We start from the raw sequence: 12,438 nt of genomic DNA, 5'->3' as shown, positions 1-12,438 counted from the left end.
ACAAGAGAGACGCAGACACAAAAGGAGACCGACTGTCATGGTCACGAAGGCAGGAATGACAGTCGGCAGCCACAGAGCACGCCAGCTCGTATTTTCGTCAAAACAAACATGGGGCTGACAGAGTGCGACTTACACTGCAGCCGCTGTCAAAACAGTCGAGCAGGACTTGTGTGACAGTCTAACACCCGATCGGGTCTTTTGATACACCGCTGGGGACTTCTGACTGCCCACGGGTCTTTAAGGTTGAGACTGAAACTTTCGTCTGACCCAATTATCCAATTAGCTCGAGCAGGGACCAGACTGTGAGGCGATGACGGCTGGGACACCTGTGGAGGTGACGCCTGGTGTGGGGCCCGCAGGTCCTGAAGACCAGAACAACCAGAATCCCAATACTAGCTAGAACAGAAGGAGCTCTGTAGTGAAACCTCTGGTGAGACTTTTTTACCAGCCGACCTATTTCTCTCAGAGTAAACCGTGTGAGGTTTGCCAACAAGAATATGTTATGTGAAGATTTTGTATACTAAGCTCAAACCTACACCTTTTCTGTCAGCCATTTATGGTTGTCCTTTGTTCAAGTTAATCCCTCAATATATATTTTACATCAAATCTGACGTGTAATTTTTGCTGGGAGGAGGGGAATTGTTCAAAAATGACTGAATAAAATACTGCTCATCCAAAAAGCATGTCTCATTTCTAGAGGTGTCCCGTGCCTCTAAATCTAAAGGTGTCATGTCTCTAAATGTAAATCTGATTTGACTTTGATAATATTGAAAAGTGCCTGAATATAAACAACATTATTTTAAGCACACCACAAATTGAACGCAACCTAATTTTCCAATACTAATATAAATATATGCATTTAATTTATTCTAAATGGAAGTGCTGAGCAATACATTGCTGTAAAAATGGCTAAATTAAATAAAGGCTATTTTACAGCAGCCTAAAAAGAGTGGCAGAAACGAATCAACTCACAGACATTATCTGAACTATTAAGAGAAATTGATTATCTGAAATATGATCGGGAGTTGTGACTCTAAAACTACAGATGTGGAATCAAGAAAAGTATCTAAAAAATATCCCAGATGTGAAGAATGTCAATTAAGACGAGTAGAACAGTAAAATGTGCAGAAATAAAATGAAGAACTTTAAGAGCATTCTGTTTAGATATCCTGAAATAGGCTTTTATTAACAAGCGGGCTGAGCAAAACAATATTGAAACTCGTCGATCCTGCCTTCAATTTTAATGACAGAAATCATTTTGATCAATCTTATTTCTAATCTAATCTCCTCATATTTCAAATAATCTTCCACACATACTTCAAAGGTGGTCGAAGCAGCAAAACATAAACTGCTTGCCAAAAAGAATTTCATTATTGCCAACTCATGAGAGCGTCTTGAACGGGATGTTGAGATAATAACATCCCTTTGCTGTCGGAGCTGACTGTCCTCCCTGATTTGAAGTCAAGACATGACAGCATAAAGACTTCTGACTGTGGTGAGAAACCGTAGACGCTGAAATGCCTTTGTTACGTGACTGCGAGCGCTTACACCCTTCCGTCAGTTTTCCCAAATGGAGAAACATTTTAAAGGGGAAACCACAACATTTCTGTTTGCCCTCCGGCCACTTCCCCCCGATGGGACAAAGAGCAGCCTTGGCTTTTGACAGCTTCTGCTGAAGGTCTGGCTGCCACTTCATAGAGCCAAATCAGTTTTCTCTCCCTCCAGGCCCTTTTCCTCCTTTCCTCAAGGTAATTCGACAGCTGTGTGGTCGCATACTCGCACACTCCTCTGCCTCTTTAGATGCAGAGCATTAAGGGATTAGGGCCGAGCGAGAGAATCCATAGGAAGTGATCTTCACTGGAGACTTTCTCTGCTTTGATTTTGTTTGTCAAGCTTTTGTTTGATTTTTTTCCTATGAAATAGACATCAAGCTTTAATCGGGATTAAACACACTAATGCTAAAGCACGATGAAAGGAACGTTTAAATCAAAAAGAAAACTGGCTAAAGATCTGAAGGTAAATTGTAGATTGATTTTTCTCTTGAAGGGATTATGAAAACAAACAGATGAGTAAAGTGTTGGCATCAGTCACACACACACACACACACACACACAGGTGCGGGTGTGTCTTTGACAACAAAAAAAAAGAGCTGAAAAGTGTGTGTTGGTCTGTTGCAAAAAAAAGTGTAGAGTACGGCCACTGTGGCGGTGCAACAGGCAATTATGTGTCACACATGACATCCTTGGAGCTGCTGTGTGTGTAATTACAGCGAAGGAAAATGACATTCTTCTCCAAACAAAGCAACACCAGCATCGTGCGTACAAAGATGAATACTTTTCATACCAGACGAGCGAGACAAGAAACAACCAACAACAAATATATTTATCTTTCTTAATGATGTTTATCCCTTGCAACAAAGATCTACCTTTGCACGACATTGTCCCAAAAAAAAAGAAAAAAAAAGAAGAAACTTCAAAGTCAGCCTCACTTCAAAACAGGTGGCTCATTTTCTGAAACAATAAACCCATTTTACATTCTCGCAAATTAAGACTATGATGACACGCAAAATGCCCTCTCATAGAACGAGGGATTAGGGAGCAGAATGAAGCCGGCTAATGGGAAGACTCGGGCTCACATACCAGATACAAGCCACAAAAAAAAGAAGAAGAAGAAAAAAAAGGCCTCAAACGGAGCGAGCACTGATGAATTTCAGGCTAAAACGCCCCAGACCATTTGTGAAAACACAGAGAAATGTTGGAAGAGATATTCCACCAAGATCTTTTTACAATTCAAAGTATATTTATCTACAGAAAGCATGTGGAGCATTCCTATAATGCCATACACAGAGTGCTTTTTTCCCCGCACATGTTTAATTCATAATGACATTTTTTTTTTTTTAGACATCCAGTTTTTTGTTGTTGCGCCTCTTTCATGTCATCGTGATGAAGAGGGTCGATTCATACAACCAAATATTAAAAGCTCTCATATCTTCTAATGCTTGACTTCATGAAGAAACACTTAAAATGTTTTATTTCATTCTAGAGCTTGAAAAGTAATACATGATGTTGTCTCTACATCCCAAAATGTAAAGCTTATAATTATACTTCTGAAAGCTGTGAATAATCTTTTTCTCTAACGATGGAGATTTTACAAAAGGTCTTCAAAAATCCAGATTTTTAGAAGCCCTGACTTTCTGTACTTCCTGCAGGTTTTAACACACACTTATCTAATTTGCTATTTGAGCTACATGTGCTCTAAACTTCACCTTTTTCTGTCGGTTTGAGACTGGACGGGACTCGAGGAGGCCAAAAAAAAAAAAACGTGAGGAAATGCTAACAACATTGTTTCAATGTGAAATGTGAAGCCGTGTGGGCATCCTAACCTCAGGCGGCGTAAGTGGGGGAAAATGAAGACTGACAGGACTGATGTGAGGGGTGGGCCCGCAAATAAAAGGGACACCCAGGGTACGAGCGGGGGGAGAACAGAGGCAGCCGCCTCTTCATCACTCATCGCTTTGAACGTCTCGGAGCTCGAGTCTACCGCTACTCTCAGCGGCATGAGGAGAGGGGGGGGGGGCATTTTTGAAATACCTGAAGGGTATTTACACACCTGCTCAGTGTGAGGTGGAGGAGCACAGAGGAGTTAGAGCGGCTCTGTTTCAGGAGAGCCAACACATTTTCAACCTGAGCGCTAGGCTGATTGACACTATTCAGACACGACTACAAAAACAAAAGTGTGCAAACATTTGTATCACATTTATATCCATGACTCCCTGAGGTGACACAAGGGGGGGGGGGGTGACACTGTACCTACTTCATCATAAGCCCCGTTCACACATGCACTCCTGATGGTTTCCAGAAAATGTCAGGGCAGCCAGCCCCTGAAAGTCACAGGGTAACATTCTCAGAGTCCCTCGCCATGATGAAAGTTTTTGATTTTATAATAACGCCACATCTGACTGGACGTTTCCAATCAAGCACCAACAAGAGTGGAAAAGAACATACAGGTGAGCATATGAAGAGTAAGAAGCAGCGTCTCTATGCTCACGGAGATCAAAACAGAAACGCACAAATTAGTATGATGAACATCATCACACCTGCTCACTCCATAAATGTTCCTGAATATTACCAGCTGCTTTCACAACCACTCACCCTGACTTCTTGCAAAAAAAAAATAACTACGAGGCTGGCAGGGAAATTCTGGATACATTTGGTAAGTAAAATTCGGCCCTATGCATTCTCGGGGGGTATGCTGATAATTTATAAAAATCTGATTAGTGCATGTATCTGCCAATACCAGACTCCACATTTTTGGCTGTATTAGTACAGGAACGTCTCTTAAAAACAATAAAGACATCAACTGGAACAATGAGGAGCGATTGTGTGCGTGGGGGGTTTGGCCCCAAGGGCAGGAACTAGCAGCAAAATCCAGGTATTTGCCAAATTACAGACCAAAGACTCTAATAAGAGTTCAATGTGAGGCTGAGGGAGAGGTCACCCGTGATAGTAATATTCTTGAGTTATGGAGCAAATTCTTCAAAACAACGTCAACACTAGACGGCACAAGGGGGCCGTACCTACAGAACTAGCTCTAAGTGTCTTTGTTCACTAGCTGTCCTTGGTTTGCAGCTCCAAAAAATGCTTTCAGCAGAGAAATAATAACAGTGTTACAGTCAGCTAGGTGCATTTCTGAAATACGCAGCTAAAGAGGAATGCAGAGTGAGAACAAAAAGAGGGGATGTGCTGATTCTTTAAGAACAATGTCAACTCACATTATAATACCAACAGATATCCTGCCAGCTCTGACTCTAATCATCAACGTTTTCTTTCCAAGAGGAAATGGATTGGTACTTATAAATACACAGATTAATGAGCAGGAACATCTGTACTGTTTACTGGAAGTCTTGAAACAATTACACAAACCATGTGTTGAATACTGTTTGGGATGTTTGCAGTGTGAGTAAATAAGCTGTGTTTACTCATTCATTTAACACAGAGTTTATTAAATACACCTGTACAATACAGCAGTGTCTCCTACTTCTGTGATACTATCACATCGGCAGGCTCATTTGTTTTTCAGTTCTGCGCGTGTGAAAAGTAACCATGCAGACCACATCATTCACTCTACAGGTGTAAAAGCTCCTTCAGGATAACTGACCTGGTTGATTGAATTGGCAGTGCACGAGGCGAGGCCGGTTCCCAGACACGACACAAAGAACATGAGAGGATCAAACGGCACTGGAGCCATCGCATAGCCAGCCGCTGCAGTGGTTACCACCAGAGCTGAAACCACAAAGCAAACGAGAATAAATTAAAAACCCATGATGTCTTCAAGAGTAACCTTTCTTTTGTTACAGGTAAAGAACACAACAAGGGAAATGTTTCATCGCTGTAGAAGTCAGGTTTACTTGAAACAGAAGGAGGGCAGTTTGGAGGGAAAAAGTAAACAGCCCACTATATTCAATTGAAGTTTAACCAGAACTACTTGGGACACTGGTTTAGCCAAGCTAAGGGTTTTTTGTTTTTTTTGCAAGGGCAAAAATGGCCCAAAATATCAACTTTAATGCCTCTTTATGGACTTATCTATTTAAAAACGACTAAATATCAGTCTTCATACAACTATCCAGGGGCTACTGAAGCTCTGAAGTGGCACCTTAGATTACACATTTAATGATTTATTACGAAAACAAGAGTAGATTGGATCCAACGAGTATTTGGATCAAAAGTGGAGAAAAGTATAATTCAGCGTAATTTATTTTTCTCAGTGACTTTAGTTTGACTCAAGATTTATTTGTTCTTTCATTTTTTTGGGGAGGGATCATATATATTTTTGTAATTGTACTATGTTTTGATTGTGACATTAATCTCTTTGGTGGTAAAATCATTTTTCATTTTCACTGAAAAATCAATATTAAAGATCAAAATCACAATCATGGTATATTCCTTGGGCTTGTTACCAAACACAAGTATTTTCATAGATATAAAATATGTTATATTTTATGACAAATTAAATACGATCTATGCACTCTACCTGTAAGTTTGATTTTGGCAAGCTTGGCGTAAACATCTGGCAAGTCAGCCACATCCACTTTCAGCATCTTCCATTGTTTGTCCAGCCGTGCCTCCCTCGCCTCGTCCGTCTCCACGTGGACATGAGGAGTCTCGTCTGAAGTCAAATCCGCACTGGACACAGAATCGTTTTGTAGTGCCCCATCTTCTGAGGAGGCATCCTTCAAGGAGGATAATTCTGGCTGTGCTTTACTGGTGAAGTCTGCAGGATGTGAAACTGCATCTGTGACCTCAGCATTAATAGTTGGTATTCTCTGCACCTGGCGCTCGATGCTGTCCTCTCTCTCGTCCACGATGGTGAGAACGGGAGCCTGTTTGGGGATGGCCCGCTGGTGAAGCTCGCTGTTCTTCTTTGTTACATACTGAGAAGAAAACAGGAGGGCGATGAGATTTTTATGGGATAAATCAATTCAATATCACACAATACAAACAAAGAGGAGATATAGAGCACGGTGAAAGTTACCTGGCGTTTGAGGAAGTTGAGATGCTGGTACGTCAGCCAATTTGACGGATCTCTTCTGTGCAGCTGAATGAGGCTGCGAGCACTCTGGTTACATCGAATGAGTTTCTGTTTCACACTTACACTGACTAAACCTACAAGAAATGTGGAAAGAAAATAAGTACAGTCACTTAGATGAACTGGTTTAATACTTTCTATTATAAAATAGATTTTCTATTATAGAATAGATAGAGCTGTCACTTCCGGTTTCTATACTGCTCTAATACAGTAAATTAAAATATATTGGTTGTGGTCAACAACATTTATTTTCAGCATTGTGTGACGTTTTTAGACCAAGCAACTAAGCAGTAAGATGTGAAAACTATCAACACTGCCAATTATGTGTGTCTACACTTTCTTTAAAGACAAATACTAAAAAGAAAATAGATAAGACTAAAGAACAGAATCAGTCTTACTTTGAACATGGACAAGCAAAGATATACACAGCATCAAACAAATCAAACAATAAACAGCATGCACAGACAGTGTTCAATGACACGCAACAAGTAACTTTAAGGAGGACTTTGTAACTCTGACATTTAGGGTTTAAAAGTTGTACCGCAGGCCAAATTCAAAACATTGGAGTGACCTGTCTCCCCCCCGCCCTCTCTGCCATAGAGCTGATGTGCACACAGGTTTCTATTACAAGGAAGCTTCAGTGTTTAGCCAGCTCTGCATCAGTCAGTCGGACTGTTAACTTCACTCTCCTCAGTTAAAAACAAAACAGAACTGTGATTACATGATGCACACACACCACACATTCCAATCTGCACATTGCACTTTGACACTTCACACACTGACACTTTACACTGTTTACATTATTCTATATTTTGTATATTCAAATATTTCTTTTTTAAATTTTACATTATATTCAATTTTTACTGCATATATGTGTATTAGTAATTTGAGTGTTTATTGCATGGCCTTGCGGAACAGTCTTTACATTTCACTGCACATACAGTGTGCAGTGAAACAAAAACAAACCATTTCACACCAGAATCAAAACTTAGCAGGAGGACATACTGGCTGCTGTGTAGTTAACACTTCAACATAGCATGTTTCCTTAATGTCTCATGATATAGTCAGGTCATGTTGTGATTTAAGTCAGTAGATATCTTACAGATTGGTCCTTTAAGATTCATTTATTTCCATCCTTCATAAAAACAAATCTACAATTCTACAATTCTACAATTCACTTAGCAGATGCTTTTATCCAAAGCGACGTACATCAGAGAGTAAGTACAACACAAGCAAGGATCTAGAAAAAAGGGAACAATGTCAGTAAGAGCAAACGATCAGCTTTGAGTCTGATTGGACACACAGGTGCTGACAGGAAGTGACCAGAGGCAAAGCACAACATTGACGGCAGTTCTTGAGAGCTCTAATCAGGATAGAAACCATCTTATAAGTCATCGTTATCAAACAAAACCATCGTCACTACCATCATCATCATCATCAAATCATAATGATTCGTTAAATATACTTTTTTTACCAACTGCAATTGCACTTTATAACGACTCTCCTTTAAGTAAGGACAGAAGACATTTAAACATTTAAACTTTAGCCTGAGCTGCATATATCAAATATCAAACTGTATTGTGGGCTCATGTTTTTTTGTATGGGTGGGATATGTATGTATATATGTGTTGTGTTGTGTGTTTGTATGTATATATGTGTTGTGTTGTGTGTTTGTATGTATATATGTGTTGTGTGTTTGTATGTATATATGTGTTGTGTGTTTGTATGTATATATGTGTTGTGTGTTTGTATATATGTGTTGTGTGTTTGTATATATGTGTTGTGTGTTTGTATGTATATGTGTTGTGTGTATGTATATGTGTTGTGTGTTTGTATGTATATGTGTTGTGTGTATGTATATATGTGTTGTGTTGTGTGTTTGTATGTATATATGTGTTGTGTGTATATATGTGTTGTGTGTTTGTATGTATATGTGTTGTGTGTTTGTATGTATATATGTGTTGTGTGTTTGTATGTATATATATGTTGTGTTGTGTGTTTGTATGTATATATGTGTTGTGTGTTTGTATGTATATATGTGTTGTGTGTATGTATGTATATATGTGTTGTGTGTATGTATGTATATATGTGTTGTGTGTATGTATATATGTGTTGTGTGTTTGTATGTATATGTGTTGTGTGTATGTATATATGTGTTGTGTGTTTGTATGTATATATGTGTTGTGTGTTTGTATGTATATATATGTTGTGTTGTGTGTATGTATGTATATATGTGTTGTGTGTTTGTATGTATATATGTGTTGTGTGTTTGTATGTATATATGTGTTTGTATGTATATATGTGTTGTGTGTATGTATATATGTGTTGTGTGTTTGTATGTATATATGTGTTGTGTGTTTGTATGTATATATGTGTTTGTATGTATATATGTGTTGTGTGTTTGTATATATGTGTTGTGTGTTTGTATGTATATATGTATATATGTGTTGTGTGTTTGTATGTATATATGTGTTGTGCTGTGTTGTGTGTATATATGTGTTGTGTGTTTGTATGTATATATGTGTTGTGTTGTGTTGTGTGTATATATGTGTTGTGTGTTTGTATGTATATATATGTTGTGTTGTGTGTTTGTATGTATATATGTGTTGTGTGTATATATGTGTTGTGTGTTTGTATGTATATATGTGTTGTGTGTTTGTATATATGTGTTGTGTGTTTGTATGTATATATGTGTTGTGTGTTTGTATGTATATATGTGTTGTGTTGTGTTGTGTGTATATATGTGTTGTGTGTTTGTATGTATATATGTGTTGTGTTGTGTGTATATATGTGTTGTGTGTTTGTATGTATATATATGTTGTGTTGTGTGTTTGTATGTATATATGTGTTGTGTGTATATATGTGTTGTGTGTTTGTATGTATATATGTGTTGTGTGTTTGTATATATGTGTTGTGTGTTTGTATGTATATATGTGTTGTGTGTTTGTATGTATATATGTGTTGTGTTGTGTTGTGTGTATATATGTGTTGTGTGTTTGTATGTATATATATGTTGTGTTGTGTTGTGTGTATATATGTGTTGTGTGTTTGTATGTATATATGTGTTGTGTTGTGTTGTGTGTATATATGTGTTGTGTGTTTGTATGTATATATATGTTGTGTTGTGTGTATATATGTGTTGTGTGTTTGTATGTATATATATGTTGTGTTGTGTTGTGTGTATATATGTGTTGTGTGTTTGTATGTATATATGTGTTGTGTTGTGTTGTGTGTATATATGTGTTGTGTGTTTGTATGTATATATATGTTGTGTTGTATGTATATATGTGTTGTGTGTTTGTATGTATATATGTGTTGTGTGTTTGTATGTATACATGTGTTGTGTGTTTGTATGTATATATGTGTTGTGTTGTGTGTTTGTATGTATATATGTGTTGTGTTGTGTGTATATATGTGTTGTGTGTTTGTATGTATATATATGTTGTGTGTTTGTATGTATATATATGTTGTGTGTTTGTATGTATATATGTGTTGTGTTGTGTGTTTGTATGTATATATGTGTTGTGTTGTGTGTTGTGTGTATATGTGTTGTGTGTTTGTATGTATATATATGTTGTGTGTTTGTATGTATATATGTGTTGTGTTGTGTGTTTGTATGTATATGTGTTGTGTATTTGTATATATGTGTTGTGTTGTGTGTTTGTATGTATATATGTGTTGTGTTGTGTGTGTATATATGTGTTGTGTTGTGTTGTGTGTTTGTATGTATATATGTGTTGTGTTGTGTTGTGTGTATATATGTGTTGTGTGTTTGTATGTATATATATGTTGTGTGTTTGTATGTATATATGTGTTGTGTTGTGTGTTTGTATGTATATATGTGTTGTGTATTTGTATATATGTGTTGTGTTGTGTGTTTGTATGTATATATGTGTTGTGTTGTGTGTTGTGTGTGTATATATGTGTTGTGTTGTGTGTTTGTATGTATATATGTGTTGTGTGTTTGTATGTATATATGTGTTGTGTGTTTGTATGTATATATGTGTTGTGTGTTTGTATGTATATATGTGTTGTGTTGTGTGTATATATGTGTTGTGTGTTTGTATGTATATATGTGTTGTGTGTTTGTATGTATATATGTGTTGTGTGTTTGTATGTATATATGTGTTGTGTGTTTGTATATATGTGTTGTGTTGTGTGTATGTATGTGTTGTGTGTTTGTGTGTATATATGTGTTGTGTGTATATATGTGTTGTGTTGTGTGTATATATGTGTTGTGTTGTGTGTGTATATATGTATTGTGTTGTGTGTGTATATGTGTGTTGTGTTGTGTGTTTGTATGCTGGCTGCTGGAACACCTAAATGTCCCTGCTGGGATGAATAAAGTTTATCTTATAAGAACTTTAAATCCTCATCATGTCCACTTTAAACCTTCTGATACGTCCTCAGCTCACGTCAAGATTTTGTTGATACACAAAACTTGAAAACTGCTGTTGTGATATTTACTTATTTACAAACTAAGAGCTTCTAGTTTCTGGAGTAAACTTGTCTTCTAAGGAATTCAAAGCAACACCAGAGTAAAAACAACTCACTGTTTCAAGAGCTATAATGTAAGATTTGTGCTGAACATGTGTTTGAAGAGTGCTGCTTCAACCTGAGCTCTTCCTGCAGTTACATTGTGAGGTTTAACTTGTAGTTTACACACAAATTAAACCACAAAATTACAAATATTTACAGTTTAACATAACGCAGACAGTCAAAGTGTAACAGTAACATTTCACTTTACATGTTAACTCATGGGTTAAGCGATATCGTTATAAAAACAGGCTTTAATAGTCTAATTGTAGTGTCTGCAGATGTGTCTGACTTCTCTTTAAGGTCACTGTTCGCCTCCAAACAAACATCTCAGGCACAGCTAGCTGCTAGCTGCTAGCTTCCGCTTTAGCTTCAACGTCTATTTGCAGATGATATAAAAGATAAATAAACTCTGAAATGTAACAACAGGTTACAAGTGATATCCCGTCCCGCGGTGCGTTACCTGACAGTCTGCTGCATGGTGTTTTAAACATGTTCTCGTATCATGAAGCCGGCTCCCGTTCACCTCTTACCGACCCCGCTTCACATGCAGCGCGCCGCCATTCTGACCTCGTTAGGTAAAGAGAAAGACTTCCGGGGTACGTGACGTCAGCCTGCCCGTTTCCATAGTAAAGGCTAAAGTGTCTATGGGAATGTCACGTATTTGTGCAGTAATTGGTTTTTTTTTTTAAGTAAATCTAAAGTAAAAACACAACAAAAAGTGTTGATACAGTTATATGAATTATGTTATGTATGTGTAAATAAATAAATAATATAAAAATAATTATGATTATACAGTTTACTTACCATAAAATAAGACTTTTGCTTTCTTCATGTAAGAGCCAATATGCAAATAATTGATTGATACTAAATATCTAGTTGAAAATGATTAACATCTGATAACAGTAATTTCATGTAAATTCCTAATGTTTAAAATTGTTTTTAAAGGCATAATTTAGTCATTTATAAATGATAAAAAAAATGGTTATTTTTTTATGTTTTTGGATGTTTATGTTATGACAGTCCGGGTCCGATATTGATGGAAGCTATACAGTTTTTTGACCGTGCGTTAGACCTGTATTTTACTTTGAAGATTTTTTTTAGTAAACCTTTTAAAACGAAGGAAAGTTGTCCTGTCTTTTCGCTCACGTGAGTTGACTCCAACAAGTGGTACAGAGGACGAAGAAAGAGACTGAGTGCCACTACACTTTACTTTCTTATTATTCCTGTATGTCTGCTGTTGTGTTATAGGCTGATATTAGGCTACCTGTTGTGTAACATATTTTCAGTTTTAAAGAGTTTTAAAACTTAATTCAA

The 12,438-nt window shown here is 37.2% G+C and overlaps 1 protein-coding gene across 1 annotated transcript in view; it reads right to left on the bottom strand.

The window, feature by feature from the left end:
- Positions 1–11,695, bottom strand: part of cox10 (cytochrome c oxidase assembly factor heme A:farnesyltransferase COX10) — a 36,911-nt gene extending 25,216 nt beyond the window's left edge. Inside the window, exons 1-4 of the mRNA XM_020630766.3 lie at positions 11,585–11,695; positions 6,532–6,662; positions 6,031–6,430; positions 5,158–5,282 (exon numbers count right to left, since the gene is read on the bottom strand). Of these exons, the coding sequence (XP_020486422.2) occupies positions 5,158–5,282; positions 6,031–6,430; positions 6,532–6,662; positions 11,585–11,615 (687 nt within the window). The 5' untranslated portion in view covers positions 11,616–11,695. The remainder of the gene's footprint in view (positions 1–5,157; positions 5,283–6,030; positions 6,431–6,531; positions 6,663–11,584) is intronic.
- Between the last annotated feature and the right edge of the window lie 743 nt (positions 11,696–12,438).

Source organism: Labrus bergylta, chromosome 21 (assembly GCF_963930695.1).
Source record: "Labrus bergylta chromosome 21, fLabBer1.1, whole genome shotgun sequence".
In the NCBI taxonomy this organism is placed as follows: Eukaryota; Metazoa; Chordata; class Actinopteri; order Labriformes; family Labridae; genus Labrus; species Labrus bergylta.
This window is presented reverse-complemented; position numbering and strand designations above follow the sequence as displayed.